The sequence below is a fragment of the Maylandia zebra genome, linkage group LG20 (assembly GCF_041146795.1).
Source record: "Maylandia zebra isolate NMK-2024a linkage group LG20, Mzebra_GT3a, whole genome shotgun sequence".
Lineage (NCBI taxonomy): Eukaryota > Metazoa > Chordata > Actinopteri > Cichliformes > Cichlidae > Maylandia > Maylandia zebra.
Window position 1 is genome coordinate 8,249,378 of NC_135186.1, and position 17,378 is coordinate 8,266,755.

Consider the following 17,378-nt stretch of genomic DNA (forward strand, 5'->3'; position numbering starts at 1 on the left):
TTTGGGTATTATTCACAACACAGTATCGAGACCTGACATTTGGAGATGGTGGCACTAACAATAAATACAGGATACAGAGCTTGAGGTGGGGGAACCGCTAACTTTGTCTTTAAACCATGGTTTAAAAACAAAGAGAGGCAAGGCTTAGATGGACCTGTGCATAACAGGATTAATGGATATTCTGGACAAAGGGTGTTGAAGTTGACAGAAGAGGACTGAACAAAAATCACCTTTATTAAAGAAGAGACCTCATATCAATAGAAAATGTTTACAAAAACTCCATAATTAGTCCAAGTATTAGTACAAACTCACAGCAAATACTCAAGAGAACCTAAGAGTCAGTAGTTTTGCAGACATACATAAGTCATAAGACAGTGTCCCATTTGATAATTAAAATTTCATTAGAAGCAGACAGAAAACAATTACAATTAACATCTTTTCAAGTTAGTCTTGTACCACATGTTGCCCAGGTGCAAAGTGTTTTTATCTTAAGATTTCTTTATGAATCACCAAACCAAGAGTAAAAAAGTAAAGTAAAAACTACAACACTTCAGACAGAGACATTTTGCATTGAAGGACAACAAGTCGCCACTGTTTACAAATCAGGCATTTTATAAAACCATGGTCACTGGAAATTTGGTTTATAACATTCACAAGTGTGCAGTTTCTGTTTTGGTCCAACAGTGACAAACTGAAATGATTTCATGTTTTGTTAGCAATAAAAAGTGAAATGCTAGTGTTTACATCTTTGTTACTCCCACTGGAAAAATTAAAGTGCGGCAAAGTATTTCATTAAACAAACAAAAAAAAAATCCAAAATAACTTGGTCTCGGAACAACGTGAACAATGTCTCAGCCCCATCATCCGCAGGGGAACCCATGTTAGTGCACCATGAATTTCTTAACCTGATGCATGCATAATACTGAATTATTAAATAAGGACTGGCAGTCTGTGCAAAGTCTTTCTATGTAGGGTGACCCGATCCCAAAAAAAAAAAAAAAAAAAAAAAAAAAAAAAACGAGACGATGTGGAACTTTTTAGCTGGACAAATTGAATTTCCCAGTTTAACATAATAATTTTCTTTGTGGCAGTTTCCATCACATTTCCGAAAAATCATCTTTCCCTGATGGGCAGAGCTACATGACTCTAAGTGGGACTAACTTCCACTTGAATATAAGGCCTTCCCTGCTGTCTTCAGACAGTTTGATTACAAGCCAGACTTTATAGACATGCACATCCTGCAGAGCCAATCAAAATGTGGGACACACTCTTAATACGTGGGACGGGGGGGACAAGGGATAAAAATGCTTTGCAATACATTATGAAGAGGGTCATCTGGACACCCTGTTTTCTACATGAGCTCCTATAATGTCCATTCTCAAAGCAGCAGCCCTGGTGACTGAATATGAACACTGAGTACTTTAAACTTAATATATTTGTGACCGATCAATAGTCAGTAGTAATTTTTGGACTAATTTTTCCTCTGTTGGACTCACCAGTGAAGGTTTGTACATTTTAAATAGTGAGCTAAGAATGAAGGGGCAGTGCTGGCAAATACGGGATCGTTTGAAGGAACGCTCAGCAGCACCTATACTCGCTATAAAAGTGTCTCTCCTAACCAGTATAGTACTTGGTGGGCACAAAGGGCATCTTGCTGACGGTGGCCGGCACTGCCTTTTTCCTGACCTCGACCTGGATGGCTGTTCCATTTTTGGCGAATGCCGCATCCACGTAACCCATGGCAATGTTCTTTTTCAGGCAAGGAGAGGGGCAGCCGCTGGTCACCTCACCTGTACAAAACACAAAGGAATTTGTCTTTCCAAGGAAATCCTGTTGTACAGTTTTTTTCAGTCATTTATTTCTATATGACAGGCACTGTCATGTCTGCAATCATGCAGCGTGTGAAGAAACACTTAACAATCATCTCACTGACATTTGATATGATACCACAGAAATACAAACATTGCGATCGTATCTATTTTAAAGCCCTAACATGTAAGATTTGAAAATGTCTGAGTCTGGAGACCCCAATTGGCAACATCATAACAGATACTGTGGCAAACAACAATACTCTCATAATTGTTTGGGGGGGGGGGGGGGGGGTATGTTTTTATGTCTGTTTGCACTTTGGCACATTCTGACCTATGACCTTTCCATCAGGGCTGAGAATAGGGGTGTGCTGCCGGACTGGGGGGCCGGTGGACACCAGACCCACTCTCTTCCTGGCTGTCTTGGCTTTGATCTGAGGTATGATGATGTCAGCACCGGGAAAATCTTTGGCCTGGCGTCTGCGCTTTCCTGTGTGTGAGACACCAGCAGAGTTCGTTGACAGACTGAATGAAAAGGCAGGCATGCACAACAACATCTGGGATCCTCTAATAAAAATTAAAAAAAGGAAATAAAAATCTTATGTGCAATTCCAAATTATCAGATGGTGGTATCTAATTGGTATGCAATTGTGACACTATTAGGAAAAGATCCTAACACATGTGCTGCTTCTCGCCTTCGGAGACCAATCAGAAGAACGTTTACCTTTGAGTGACGCCTTAGTCGACAGCTGCTTATTAAGTGGCAAATAAAAACAAAATAATTTAAATGTTTTTAAATCACAAGTTTCATGACAGCCTCACACAAAAGCAGCCGTTAGAAAAAAAGAATAAACGACCAAAAAAATTAAACCCCAACCTATGGTCCAGACAAGCGTGGCCTCCACAGGTGTAGTGGTCTCATCGATGTCATTGCCATAAAGACAAAGCCCCGCCTCCAGTCGTAGGCTGTCCCTAGCTCCCAGCCCGGCCAGCTTCACCTCACTGTTGGTCAGTAGCTTCTCCGTCAGCTCCACCACTCTGGACTCAGGGACGGAGATCTGACACACAGAGACACAGGCAAACTGTAGAGCCACGTCTCTATCCAAGTACCTTTAATGTCAATAAAGTTCAGAGAATTACAAATTTCACCTCAAGATACATCTACGCATGTCATGATACATAGTGCAATTTATACCAGTTTTGGAGAAGTTTATTACAGATCTGTCAGCCACAGACCCTGGTGTGTGTGTCAGTCAATGTAGGAACTATTTTATATGTGCCAATCAAAAGACGTGCAGCTAGCTTGTGTAATGAAAGCTTCACAGGATGCAAACCTTCAATTACACAATCTCTTTATTGTATTGAGTGATACAGCTGGCTGCTGTAATTCAGCCAACAGAAAACATTTTCTAGATTAAGTGCTCACAATAAGGTTTCTGGATGTTTTGAGTAAGAATTTCTGGAACAAGACATTGAGGAGTCTTTTTGTCTTGGAAAACGATATAGCAGAACTAGATGGCGCTCTAGCTACAAGAAACCAGGCAGATCTACAGCTGATGGCACCAAAAATTAAACTGAATCTTGTTGTTAACAATCAAAGCAGCAGTTTGCAGAGACGACGTTTCCTCAAACATGATTTGCATCAAATGAATGCCCGAATAAGTGCAAGTGTATTAAGCCTACTTCAGGATGTTGATTACATATTAAGAAGCTGTTGTCAGCTGCTCCCTTATTCACAAGGGGGTCACCACAGCAGGTACCTCTCTCTGTTTTATTTGTCAGATTTTTTATTTATTTTTTCAAACAGCAGAATCAGCTTCCTGACACAAACTCAAAGAGATTTGTGTCTCCTCCTGGACACAAAAACCAGCAAACTTTAACTTGTTCGTCAAATGTTTAAGCCGCCTCTATGGGCTCAAATTGTGGTCATAAATATTTTTTACTTGTAAATCAGGATTTGTATGTGTAAAAAGATTTGTGTGTCAGAGATAGAAACGACAAGGAGCAGGTGCATCTAGTACAAGTAGAGCTGCTGCAAAAACCCACAGAGCTCAGCAGCCAGCGCAACAAATTCCGGATCCTTGCATTTTAGCTAGCATTAGCAGCACATGCTGCCGCCAATATGAAAGGACCTTGATGCTGCGCACTGTGACTCCAGCAATGGTCCCGGATCAGCACTAACTTTGTGTTAAACTAATCCTAAAGTAATAATGGTATTTCTAACCACTGATATACCACAACTTTATCCTTTCAACAGCTACTGAAAGTTAGGGAACCTAGCTTATCGCGGATATTTATATAGAGATCCTCCAGCTTCAAACTGTATTACCCTTCAAGGACCTGCAGTTCCCTTAAAAAAAAAAAAAAAAATCACTTCTTTTAGTAGATCATTCATATGAAACAGGTTCTTCCTTTTTGAGCGGGTGCATATCAGCAAGTAACTAATCTTTTTTTTTTTTTTTTTTTTTAAAAAGACAACTTGTGAATCAACAATGGCAGGATACAGAGTAGTTAGTCCACAGCCTTTTGACTTTGGCCTAACATTTGGTTTTGCATTTGTGGTTTCGATAGGTCACATATGCCTCTTTTAGAGCTGCACTCTTTTCCATAAATGGCACTGTATCTGAGAGTGTGGGCTTTTGCACAAGTCCCAGTGGTTAGCTCACTAAAGACCAGGCCTAATAAGAGTTACACACCGAGGTTAGAAAGAAATAACACACTGTCCAGGCAATAACGGACATTCGAGGACTTGCATGGGCTTTTGGTTGTCAGAGGGAGTGATGGGGGACAGGGCCAGCAGAGGCGTGGGACCCCACAGAACTGCTTGCCAGTATAGCTTTTTTTTTTTTTTTTTTTTTTTTTTAATAAAAACACTGTCCATTAAACACAAGTTATAATACAAAACTAGTTGTCCCGAAGCATGAAAGAACCTGCAAGCACACACATATGTGCTCACCTCCACCCCGTCCTCTCCAGTGTATCCACATCGAGTTAGTCTGCAGTCAGGGACACCGAACACTGTGGCCAGGGCAGAGGTCATGAAAGTTAGCTTACTGAGGTCCTCCTTCAATCCCGCCTGGAGCACCTGAGACATAGTGGGACCTGGAGACATGCAAATAAATTCTTATCTGCAAGATCTGAAACACCTAAACTGCAGGAGTTCAAAAAGAAAAGGAAAAAAAAAATAAAAAAATTAAAAAATCAGAAGCAATAGCCAAAATTCATAGATGGACAGAGAAAGAGCAAATGAGGGAAAGCAAAACCAGAGGAAAGTAAATTAAGATGAAAAGGAAGCAGGAAGAGAAGTATAAAGGAAAGGAAGTGATGAAGACTATAGTAAGAGCACCGATGAAAAGAAAAAGAAGGCGGACTGTCACACAAATATTCTACCTTGCACAGCAATCAGTGCGCAATCAAGAAACTCCAGATCCACATCAGAACCTGCATATTTGAACTCTGCCAGTCTGGCCTGAAAACAAAACACACCCACACACATCAGATGCTTTTTAAATCTCGGTCTCTTTGCTACATACTTTTCTTGAATTCACCTTCATATGAACAGAGTCCTTGTCAGCACAGCCGGCATTGGAGACAACGTAGAGGTAGCCCTGGTCCGTCTTTGTCACAATGAGGTCATCAATAATCCCACCTTTCTCATTAGTGAAGAGGGTCAACGTGCCCTTGGAGGTGAGGCAAGAAAGGAAATGAAGGAAACAGAAAAAAGGACACTGTGGACATCGTGTTTATGTTAAGTTTCTCATCTTTAAGTCTCTCTTGCACTCACTGGATTAGCCAATACTCAGAATAACTGAAAACCCAACTCAGTGAAGATGCCTTAAGAGAAACTTCAGATTTAGACAAGCTGGGAAGGTCTCTTGGGGCCATTTCTAAACAACTGCAGATTCCAAGATCATCAGTTCAAACAACTGAAGGAAAGACAAACAATCCAGGAACCACAAGGACTCAAGCCTGTATAACTGTATACTGCTGGAACGCCATCATCACTGTCCACAGTGAGGTTTTACGTCGCTGTGAACTAAAAGGGTACCAATTAAGAAAGAAGCACACACTCCAAAATCAGCATCTTCAAGCTTGAATGGAATTTGCAGCTGTTCACATGGACAAGAAAAAGTTTTATGGTCAGACAAGAAAAGCTTTTTTGGCCACAACGACAGGAGGTACGTTTGGAGGAGTAAAGGTGAGGCTTTACTACCAGTGACACTAGTACATTACACAAAATAGTTTGAATAATGAAGAATGAGGACTATGTGCAAATTCTTCAACTTCACCTCAAGTCAACAGCTAGATCAGGGGTGGGCAACTCCAGGCCTCGAGGGCCGGTGTCCCTGCACATTTTAGATGTGTCCTTGAACCAACACAGCTGATTTAAATGGCTAAATTAGCTCCTCAATATGTCCTGAAGTTCTCCAGAGGCCTGGTAACGAACTAATCACGTGATTCAGGTGTGCTGACCCAAGGCGAGATCTAAAACCTGCAGGACACCGGCCCTCAGGGCCTGGAATTGCCCACCCCTGAGCTAGATGGTTGAAACTTGGACACAGTTGGGTGCTCACGCAGATCTTGGAACTAGGGGTGGGTTTTAATTACCAATTTATCGATTAAAATAGATTCTAGCTTGGATAACGTGATATCGATTCATTAAAATCTGAATCGATTTTTAAATATAAATGTATTTTGCCAGAAACGCCAAAATCTCAGGTTAAACCTCACAAAATTTTCAACAACCACCAAACAGCTTAAACAGTAAATGAGAGCAGGTACACAGACTCTGAACAAAAAGCAGGCAGCCGCCGAAACATCAGAATCAGTGAGATGTCGCCTTTCTCACCCGACGGCACGGGCACGGCCGGGGCTGAAAGTGTCAGTGATGTGTCAGCGGGTCCGCGCTTTGCGTTTGCGCTACATTCTGAAGCTGCAGGTTTTTATCTCTTTCTCCAAACAATATTGACTGAACCAGCAGCAAAAGAAGATCCAAACTACGCTTCACATAAACATCGTCATGAATTCTCTCTGACTTATCACAAAATAAGCGCGTATTCTCGGAAAAGTGGTGCCTTTTATATTATATAAAAGGCACTGTTTTTGTCCACTAGAGTGAGACTTTCACGGCATATTCTGCACCGCATCTCAGTGCGTTCATCATTTCTTTGAAGCCAGCTCACCTCCTGCAACCACTTTTCCGAGAATACGTGCTTCTTTTGCGGTTCGGACTCCTGCTGACATTTCTTTGGAGGTGGAGGAACACCAAAGTAATTGATTAAAAGGAGCTTGCTTCTTCGACATCTTTAAGAGTGCTAAACAAATGTCTGTCCTCCTCCAAAAAATCTTATGTACGCAAACGCGCGTTGCAACTTCTTATCTGGTGCGCGTCTTTTATTTTGAAAGCCCATGCGCACCTGCGGACCACTTATGTGCAGCCCTGTGTGTATACATACATGTATGTACATGTATGTACATGTTTGAATATGTTTTTTAAGTTGATTAAAGATATATCCTTTATAATCATTCACACAACAAGAGTGAACTGATGCCCTCATGCTGCAGTGGATACAGTCTCATTGTTTGTCTCTAAATACAACCGGCAGGTGATTTAGAGGAAACCCTCTCAGTATAAACTGTGTACACTGCCTGCTCAGCACCAGACGATTATATTTTTGGAAGGAAAAAAAAATTGATTAAAGTCAACATGTCTGATCTGCTAGTTTTGTGTTCACAGCTTCCCCTCACTTGCCTCAAAGTGAACAAAAAGTCAGTAAAAGCAGTTTTAAAACGAAACAATGGTTAACGTCAGGGCCGGCCCGTGGCATAGGCCGTATAGGCAAATGCTAAGGGCGCCGTCCATCAGGGGGCGCCACGCCAGTGCCACAAATGTTGAAGAAAAAAAAAAGTTGGTACTATTATTTCTAAATACAAAAAATAATCCCACGTTAATTAAAATGCAAAGTAAAGCTTATTTAATAGAAATATTATTTGTTACAACATTACGCCCCCCCCTCCCCGCATGGTGCGCCCCCTCCCTTCCCGTATTATGGTTCCTTTTGGACGTCACCACATCAAAAAAATCAACACAAGATGTCAAAACGGCCAAAACTGTCAGGTGCTCATGGAAGAAAAAAGAGAAAAGAAGAGGAGGAGAAATTTCGTTTTTTGGGTGTAATAGTAGATGAAAATTTGACGTGGAAATCTCATATTGAGTATATTAGAAAGAAGATGGTCAAAAGCATTTATATTTTGGGAAATTTAAGAGATTTATTAGATCATAAAACAATGCGCATTTTATATTTTTCATTGTTTTTCTCATATTTTAGTTACTGTGTTGAAGTTTGGGGGAATACATATGAGAATATTATAAAACCTCTAAACTTATTACAGAAGAAAGTGATACGAATGATCCATAACGTTAAATATAGAGAACATACAAATAAATTATTTATAAAATCAAAATGATTAAAATTAGGAGATTTAGTGAAATTACGGACACTATTAATTATGTTTAAGGCTAAAAATAATATTTTGCCCTTTAAGTTACAAAGAGTATTTTTAATGTGTTCAGGGGGAGAAGATAGCAGAAGGAAATTTTATTTTAAGCATCAGTTAGCTAGGACTACACAAAGATTAAGGAGTCCAACCGTTAGGGGTATACGACTGTGGAACTCTCTTCATTATAATTTAAAGAATTGTATAAGTTTACATTGTTTTAAAAAGTGTTACATGCTTAAAACGATAACTCAATATGAAGAATGCGAATGAAATTGGAGTTCATTGAAAATGGATCCATTATAATTTTTTGTTTTATTTATTTAATTTTATTTTTCTCCTTGTTACTATGTGGAGTGGTATATTTGTTGTTTGGTTTGGGTTAGGACCGGAGAGAAATGTTAATATTAGTTTGTTCCCTGATTTTTGGTGCCCACTTGTAATATAAGTTGGAATGTAGATAGGGGGCGGGGTTTAATAAGAATATTTTCTTCTTCCTGCTCCTTTTCACACATGGTTGTAGTGCTTTATTGATAGAAAGTGTGGTTGGTTTGTTTGATCTGTTGTACCAAGTGTGAAAAAAATAAATAAATGAAATGAAATTTATTGTATTTCATATATTCATTTTTTATTTTTTGTATTCATTTATTTATTCATATATTTTTTTTATCTTGTTAATTATTCTGATTGTGAATTTGCTTTCTTTAAGTAAAAAAAAAAAAAAAAAAAAAGGTCAAAGACAAAGCTATTCGGTTTCTTGTGAGTACATACACTACACTGCCGATGTAGGGGGGCACCACCTAAAATCTTGCCTAGGGCGCCAGATTGGTTAGGGCCGGGCCTGGTTAACGTTAAATCGTTACCTGGTTGTCCTTGAGTTCTGCGATGTCTGCCACCACCAGTGACTCCATAAACTTCACCCCGTCTTTGCCGTGGATGTTGGTCTGACAGAGAAAAACAAAAAGTCTGTAATTAAATCTTTAACAGCAGCAGTTTCCTGGAGAGTTGGGTGGTGGATAAAAACAACAGCCAGACACTAGACATTTTTACTCTGCCATGATGTGACTAACACATACATTTCTTCACTTGACACACACATTGCTTGACACAGGGGTCACACTCTGCTCCCAATATTTACAGCAGAATATCTCAGAAAGTCTCAAATCCAAGTTGCGATGCTCTACTTGAAATCTGCACCCATGTTTAAGAGCGCATGCCTCACCTGCAACATGTGACTGACATCAAAGATGGAGCAGTGCTCTCTGGTGTGCATGTGAGAGGCAATGTGACTGTCTTTATACTGAACGGGCATACTCCAGCCTGCAAACTCCACCATCTTTCCCCCCTGCCCCCTGTGGAAGTCAAATAGTGGAGTCTTCTTCAAGGCAGTCTGGGGAAAAGAAAACATCAGGCTTGTAGTGAAAGTCCACAGATGAAATACTGTGACTGCTGAGTTCTTGCATGCTATTAAATCTATTAAAGTGTTTCTAAAAGGTTTAGTAGTTTAGCATGTTCTGCAAATAACACAGTGAGCAGGAACATAATAACAACACATCTTTGATTAATAGACAGCTCAGCTGATAGGCCTCTCTCTCGTGCTCTCTTCAGTCTGACCTTTGAACCAGCTGAAGGTGGGCTTATCAGCCACAGCAACGCATCGTGGGACAGAGTGTGTCTGCACCTTTCCAAACTGTCCACAGTCAGCCGTTACTGCAAACAAACCGAAGGCATGTGGCTGCTCTGGTTGCAGACCCATATACTCCTAAGTCGTTGTGGATTTATACTGCTTTGTACTTGAAAGTGAAAGAACAAGACTGATCCTATATTGATCAACTGTTTTGACCCAAACCCTCTTTGCATACAAACCTACAAAAGCATAGGGATGTCATGAAAGAGTAAAAAGATGGATGAAAGGGTAAGTTGGCCCTGCGTTAAACCTTGCTGACAGTACTGCAGAGTCAGTCCCTCGTGGTTTTAATAAAGCCATTTTGTGCAGCTCAGTGAAGTGAAGCAGGCAGGGGGGGAGGGCCACTCTGCAGGGACAGATATACATTATGTGTGCATGGGCGAGCCATTGCTGTCACAAACTCACATGTTAATACTGTATTAATTCAACTCAGTTTTATTAATACAGCGCCTTAACCCTTATCACAACAGTCACCTCAAGGAGCTTTATATTGTAAGGTAAACCCCTACAGCAATAAAGAGAAACCTCAACAATCAGACAATCATACCAACCCCCCAATGAGCAAGCACTTGGCGGCAGTGGAAAGTTAAAAGTCCTTTTTAACAGGAAGAACCAGGCAGGCCTCTGAGGTGACCTGTTGGGGGTGAGGGGAGGTAGACAGGACTAAAGACACACACAGTAGGCAGTAACAATAATAGAGCAAGATTTCTTCAGCGAGTCAATCAAAAATATCATTTAAATCTCATTAAAGTACGTGAGTTACAGGCCTGAAATTGTCCTTTAAAGTCTTATAAAGTAGGATTAAAATACCACAGGACCAAAGTTAGAGTTTAAAAAAAAATTAATAAGTAATATTGAACACGTGACAAATGAAATGAGTGAAAATTCAGCAAATAGATAAATAACTCATAACAACAAAAGGTGCGTGTGAAGTCTGATGCCAAAAGCCTTTGGCACACTTGCAAGGACTGAAGTTCACGGCTCTGCTTACCTCTGTGCTGGCAGCCCGGCTCTGTTGCTGCCTCCTCCCCGCACATCCAGCTCCAACGAACCGCAGCAAACCGTCCCCTGCAGCCCGCAACCCGAGCCCCGAAGCCCCGGCTCCAACCGTCAACCGAGCCCACATCATGACACCTGAGTCCCCGCTAAATTCAGCACTCACTCTCGCTGCTCCTGACGGGGTAACACTTCCGCTGTGCTTTTTTTTTTTTTTTTTTTTTTTTAAACTTTATTTATCACATTATAGACATACAGTCAAGTAAAACAGGGATCACATAAAAGATAACATTGTGGTAGTACAATGAGGAACAGAAAGAGTGACAAGGACAGTGAGACAAAAGTTCCGCTGTGCTTCTAAACTCTTCAGTGCAGTGTGCGTGCGCTCACCTAGCAAAACCACATGAAGCGCAACGATTAGCTGCAAGGACTTGTGGGTTATGTAGTTATTGGACCGCTGGCGCGCAGACGTTTGCTGGTTGGTTCAGCGAATCACGCTCAATCTTATAAAAGAAAACACAATGTGGGTGTTACCTGAGATTACTGGCTTCCCACTTCATTCATAAAATAAAATAAAATAAAATAATTTAAAAAAACATTTGTTTACATCAGCTTCATGAAATTCTGTTGTTTTACACATAAACAACAAATCCTTAAAGTTCTCTTTCTTTGGGAGACTAAATTCAAAATAAAAATTATTATATGTATATCAGCTCAGTTTAATAAATGTGGAAATGTTTAGCTCTGGAGTGTTTCTGCTCTCACATAAAGTAAAACCTGATTTTCAGAGCCTCGTGCAGTGTCAATATTTTTATAAAATACCAAAAATCTTTTAGCATAACTAGCGAAGAAAAGCCTGAAAAAAAAAAGCATTGAATCTGAAGACTATGCAGATTTTTTGCTCTCGTTCAATGATCAAGAATGAAAGAAACAGAGAGGATATTAAATGGGCCCCATTGAGCCATTGCTTTCATTGTTTTCAAAGCACATTTTGATGATTTTTCATAATGAGCCTAACATCCTTTATCAGCATTCAGTTTAGCATGACACACAGTTACTCCACCCTCTACGTACACACTACAGCATCCATTCTTGATTCTCACACTTGAGAGGATATTTTGGCCAGGTGAAGCTGCCAGACTGTGATATTTGTCCTTGTGAGTATTTATGAGTGTGTTTATCCCTCTGTACCCCCATCATGCCCTCCACCCAGATCTTTGAGTCATCCTTTTGGCTGAGCAGCTAATAATAACCCCGTGTTCCTTCTGCTATTTTAGGCCTTTAAGGCCTGGAAAGCTGGGGCGTGTGCACAAGCATGCTTGGAGCAGGGGTGAAAAAAACTAGGGTGGGCTAAATCAGACACACAAACATAGTTAGTAGTAGGAGGGGTGGCTCTGGGGCATCCTGCAGTTGCTCAGTGACACTCAGGAGCAGAAGGACCCTTGGGAAAAATCTACGCTTTCCCTTTGGCTTTAAAATATTAAGATTTTACTGCTGGGATTGAACGGGAGTTTATTTGGATTTATTTTGTCACAGTGTGGCCCCTGAAAGACCCATCGGGAGATTGAATTGATTTAACTGCTGCGCCACTGGGTGCAGCCATATGTTTTGGCCATCGAGTGTCTGGATGTGTGAGAACTGGGGGAGCAAGAAGAGTGACTGACGAGAAGAGACAAAATCTAACACAGCATTTGTTTATGGTGACACAAGGTAGGTGAGAAGAAAATGTTACTTTTTTGTACTTAAAAAGTAAAAGAAATCTGCTCAGGTCCATGAGTTTACATTATTTAGGTGGGTTCATAAAATCCTGTATCCCACTTAGAATTATGTTAGTCTCTAGATAGAAACATCCTTTGGCCCTTGTCTGAAATTCAAGCAGCACTGTGCCTTTATCAGTTAGGCAGCCAGCTTTAATAATAGCTCTGATTAATCAGCTGCCCATTTGACCTGTGTGTTTTCTCTTCAAATAGGCAACCCTCATACCCCGAGCCATCACCTGCTGCTTTATTCCACCAGCAGAATATATCACAAACTTCTTCCCTCCAAAAAAGACCTAATCTGTGTTTACTTATTTAGTATCTGTGTCCTCATTTCATTTAACCAGGCTCCAAAAAGACTGGGAATTTCAGTGGCATGAGAGAAACCAGGAGAACCAGTCATGTGATAGTCCAGGAAGTCACAAAGCAATGTAGGATATAGCATCTAAGCCACTGAAGGCTTCTCTAACAACCTCTGTGGAGCAAATGTTGTGTTTGAGTAAAGGTTGACACATTATTCTCCTATCTACAGCATGAAAGAGGGTGGTGTTGTTTAACCTCAGGGATGTCAGTGTGTTCATTTAGTAGGTATAAACCATTATGAATCCATTTCAAATCCTTTCACTGAAAGTGACAACAGATTCACCAGAGAAGCAAAAACAAGACAACCCCCAAAAAGGAATTGTTTTGCAGATGTTATAGACTCTTTCTCTGTCCTTATCCCTTTTTTTTTTAGTTTTGCTTTTTTTCCTAGTGTTCTTGTGACTACATGTGTAATCTAGCTCCTCCGGGATGGCACCTTCATAAATGCCATCACAAAAAGGTTTGCAGGTCAGCACAGTCTCCAGAGTGTGGAGGAGATGCCAGGTAACATGCAGTTACTTAAGAAGAGCTGGAAATGGCTGTAGAAGCGCTTCAACCCAGCAGGAGGAACAGGAGAAGCACACAATATCATTGATTGGGTTACTCATGTACATGTTTCTGAGCAAACTGTCAGACGTGGTTGAAGCTTCCTAACTGGACAGAGTGATATCCCTGGAGTTTAACTAACTCTGGGTTATGAATTTTGGGGGTTTGAGCAGTCAAAGTCCTGACCTGACCTTAACCCAGTAGAAATGTTCCTGAATTGAGCATCCGAGGAATCCCACCAGCATCCTAAAGCTTTTCTGTATGGGATAAAATTCCTCCAAGATGGTGTGTAGGATTAAAGCAATCTACAGATACTGAAAGCAAGGGCTTAAAAATCTTCACTGAAAGTTGTGTAATACTGGCACATTTTCACTGATAAATAACCCAGTCTGAATCTAATGCTTCACTTACTTAATCTGGGCCTATTTTACTACTTTAAGGACTTGAAAAATCGTACAATGTTTTTGGTCATATTTTATGAAAATCTTTTTTCATGCAGCTGTGGTCCACTTTCCAAAGGCAGTGACTGAGATCAGTTTAGTTAAAATTTACCTACATACCACCAACGCGCAGCAGCATTCACTTCAAGAAGGAAAGCAATATTAGAAAGGAAACCTCAAACATCAGATAATCCCCTGTGAGCATGCAGGTGACAGTAGGAAGGAAGATCTGTGTTTTAACAGGAAGAGATTTCGGTAAAGCCACCTTATGGAGAGCACAGAGAGATGAGAACCAAACACAAACTATGGGAGAGAACAGACGAAGGTTGATGACTGAGTTAAGGTCTGAGCTTGTTCCATAGGAACAGAGCTCTGGTAGAGAAACATAATCTTTACAGACCCAAGCTTCAAATGTATTATTATTATGGAACTTTAAAATTGCACAGCCTCTCTTTGCATTTCAGAACTATTCCAAGATTGCAGCACCTCTCATTTAAATGATCAACAAAGGAATTGCTCATTAGTTGAGCCTTTTGGAGCAAACAGCGAGCATATTTTCCTCCTGATTTTTCTCTCAAGACAAGGAGACATGTCGAGGCCCTCTTCCACCCAGACCACTCCTCAGTTCTACAGAGTCAGCGACAGAGATCTCACCGAGATCGAGCTGCATTCTGTCGATTCCATCAACGACCTCCACCGAACACACCCCGAGCACAGCCACAAAGGTAAAATCACCCCAAACACACCATCCACAGTGCGATGACGCATTAAAACACTGACTCTGACAAAATGCGATTTCAGGAATGAGGGCTCCTCGTCCGGTGTACACACCTTCGCCAAATGGGAACATTTACACCTGCGACACGACAGCTGCCAATCAAAGAGGCCACCCAGGCAGCAAATCCTGGCAGAGCCGACTGCAGGACATGCTGACGCCAAGTTCATCCCGGGCCTATGCCATGGGCTGCGCTATCATCACTTTGCTTCTGCTCACAGTGTTACTCATTTTTTACTTCTTAGGTGAGATAAAAAATAAATAGAAAAAAAATAAAAGAAATGTGCAAACAAAAGCAAACATTTATTGTTGGCTGCTCCTCTTCCAGTCCAGCAGGGCGGCGCAATACGGATGCTGACGGAGGCGGTGAGAGAAAAAGAGGCTGCAGCCACAGAGCTGTCACTGCTGATCCAAGAGCTGCACGCACTCAGGCACAACCTGACAGCCAAGAGAGCGACAGGAGGGACGTGAGGAAGATATGCACAGAAAACAAAACACCGACAGCGTTTTCAGATTATTACCGTAGAAATATGAGATTGGAGTTTTCTGAAAAACAACTTCTAGGCTTACTAGGATTATTTGAGAAGGACTTTTAAATAAAGCTTTTGTTTAATGGTGGCAGTGTGGCAGAAGGGAAGTGGTTGATCTCACATTGCTTGAAATAATGTCAGACCAGGGCCGTGCAGAGAGGTTTAAAGGGGCGGATGCTTAAAGCTAAAAAGGGGCAGGCACATTGAGCCAGGCTGAATAACAACAACACACATTCATCAAGAATCTAATATGGGCAACAAGGCAAAGCAAACGTAGCCGATGTTTTACCTGATGGGTACAATGTTGCTGTTGAGGGGTTGCTGTGGATAGTGCTGGAGGGCAGGGCTGTGTTGATCTGAGACTGTAGACATTAAAAAGTCCATAGGAGAGATGGTAGCTGATTAAACAAGTGTCACGAGATAATAACTAAATGCAAAGATTGGTGACAGCACTTAGGCTCTGCCTGTGAATCACTCTTTGCTTCTCTTCTTCCTTCCATCCCATCTTCTCATATATCACATATATCATATACCACTTGCTGTCTTTCTGAGAACAAGGCACAACTTCCTATTGCAATAAACTATAATTTAATTATCCACACCTAACAACTCCAGCACTTAATCTATAATAAAATGATGACAGAAAAATGTTATAGCACTGCCTTTAGTAGCCTCACACAGCTCTGTTTCCTCCTCATGTCCTTACCAGGCATGTCTGGACAATGTTATATCATGAGTAATAATTTAAAATAATCCATATACATAAAACACACACATGCACGCACACACAGTGACATTTTAGACCTTGTTCAGAATACTGTATATACTATGGGCATCATGGTGCTGATCCAGAATCCTTACATTATTATTTATTACTAGAGCTACCCAACCACACCTCACCTCACAGTAAATGATCATTTCCATTTTAAGCATTTCCAAATAATCATTTTCCATACTGCCAGTATAAATATACACAGTATACTGCCATCACTACAATATACATGTTTTACACACTCCTTTTGTTGTTGACATTTACAGGCTGTGTGCAAAAGGCCACACTCTTCAAATTCATGCCAACTAATATTTTTACGTCCAGTAGGTGTCCTACTAGAGCAAATGAAGCTTCAAGAAGCTTTGTGCTGGGGTGAACCAATTGGATGAAAAGCTTCAGTGCTTCATGAAGCTTCATCTGCCCATCACTAGCTAATACTCCTCGGTGCTACACACTACAGTGTACGCTGTACACCTACTTACTGGTTTTGTGGCATCAGTCTGTATGGAAGAAATATAGTAAGTCTGTGTCTCTGAGTTAACTTGTGTTTCTCCTACAGCTCCGGACCGCAAAAAATGCGCGTGCTCTTTGTGAGCTCGTTCCCGGCTCGTAACTAGCGCGTTCTGCCGTCAAGGGCGATCATTGGTTAAATGTGATCATGTGACTAATACAAGCCAGATCCTTTTATTTAGCAAAACTGTGATTAATAGTTAAACATTATTGTTGAGGGGCACAGACAGGACTCCGCACGCACACACACATTAAAAAAATAATAATAATATATTTTTTTTAAAAAGTTGCCTCAACAAAAGGGCACTTTGGGAACCCATCAGGAAAGGGGCGGGTGCTCAAGCCCCCCCCCCTCTGCACGTGCCTGTGTGAGACCATTATGTCATTGCCACTGTGTCTAAAAACGTACAAGCTGTTTTTATACTGTGCTGTCAGTCGTTTTGGGTGACTCACTGTGGGCATCACAGGAAACACATAAAGTACAAACGCTGTGGACGGCCAGAAAATTAAACGGACTTCTGATTTCATCAACTTTGTCAAGTATGTATTGTATGACTGGGTAAATGTATAGTTACGTGTTTTCACCAAGTCGTTTATTTACAGTGTTCTGTCGTTCATGGTGATGTTTGATTGGATTTTTCAGTCAGATTTTATGTACACATGTCAAGTTTAAAATGTGTCTTTTCTTCCATGGTA

The 17,378-nt window shown here is 40.9% G+C and overlaps 2 protein-coding genes across 3 annotated transcripts; one reads left to right on the plus strand and one right to left on the minus strand.

Moving 5' to 3' along the window:
* Positions 1 to 216: 216 nt before the first annotated feature.
* amt (aminomethyltransferase) lies at positions 217 to 11,391 on the minus strand. Its single transcript, XM_004554016.3, has 9 exons — positions 10,985 to 11,391; positions 9,529 to 9,696; positions 9,170 to 9,250; positions 5,357 to 5,488; positions 5,199 to 5,277; positions 4,765 to 4,910; positions 2,686 to 2,866; positions 2,143 to 2,298; positions 217 to 1,790 (listed from the first exon to the last, which is right to left on the minus strand). The coding sequence occupies exons 1-9, from the start codon at positions 11,120 to 11,122 to the stop codon at positions 1,615 to 1,617; spliced, it is 1,257 nt and encodes a 418-aa protein (XP_004554073.1). The 5' UTR covers positions 11,123 to 11,391; the 3' UTR covers positions 217 to 1,614.
* Positions 11,392 to 12,359: 968 nt separating this feature from the next.
* Positions 12,360 to 17,213, plus strand: si:dkey-20d21.12 (uncharacterized). 2 transcript variants are annotated; one of them, XM_004554015.5, is made up of 4 exons: positions 12,360 to 12,699; positions 14,560 to 14,820; positions 14,897 to 15,115; positions 15,199 to 17,213. In XM_004554015.5, the coding sequence occupies exons 1-4, from the start codon at positions 12,687 to 12,689 to the stop codon at positions 15,339 to 15,341; spliced, it is 636 nt and encodes a 211-aa protein (XP_004554072.1). In that variant the 5' UTR covers positions 12,360 to 12,686; the 3' UTR covers positions 15,342 to 17,213. The 2 variants fall into 2 exon arrangements, with proteins under 2 accessions (XP_004554072.1, XP_012775337.1); XM_012919883.4 differs by having other exon boundaries at positions 14,675 to 14,820.
* The last annotated feature ends 165 nt before the right edge of the window (positions 17,214 to 17,378 follow it).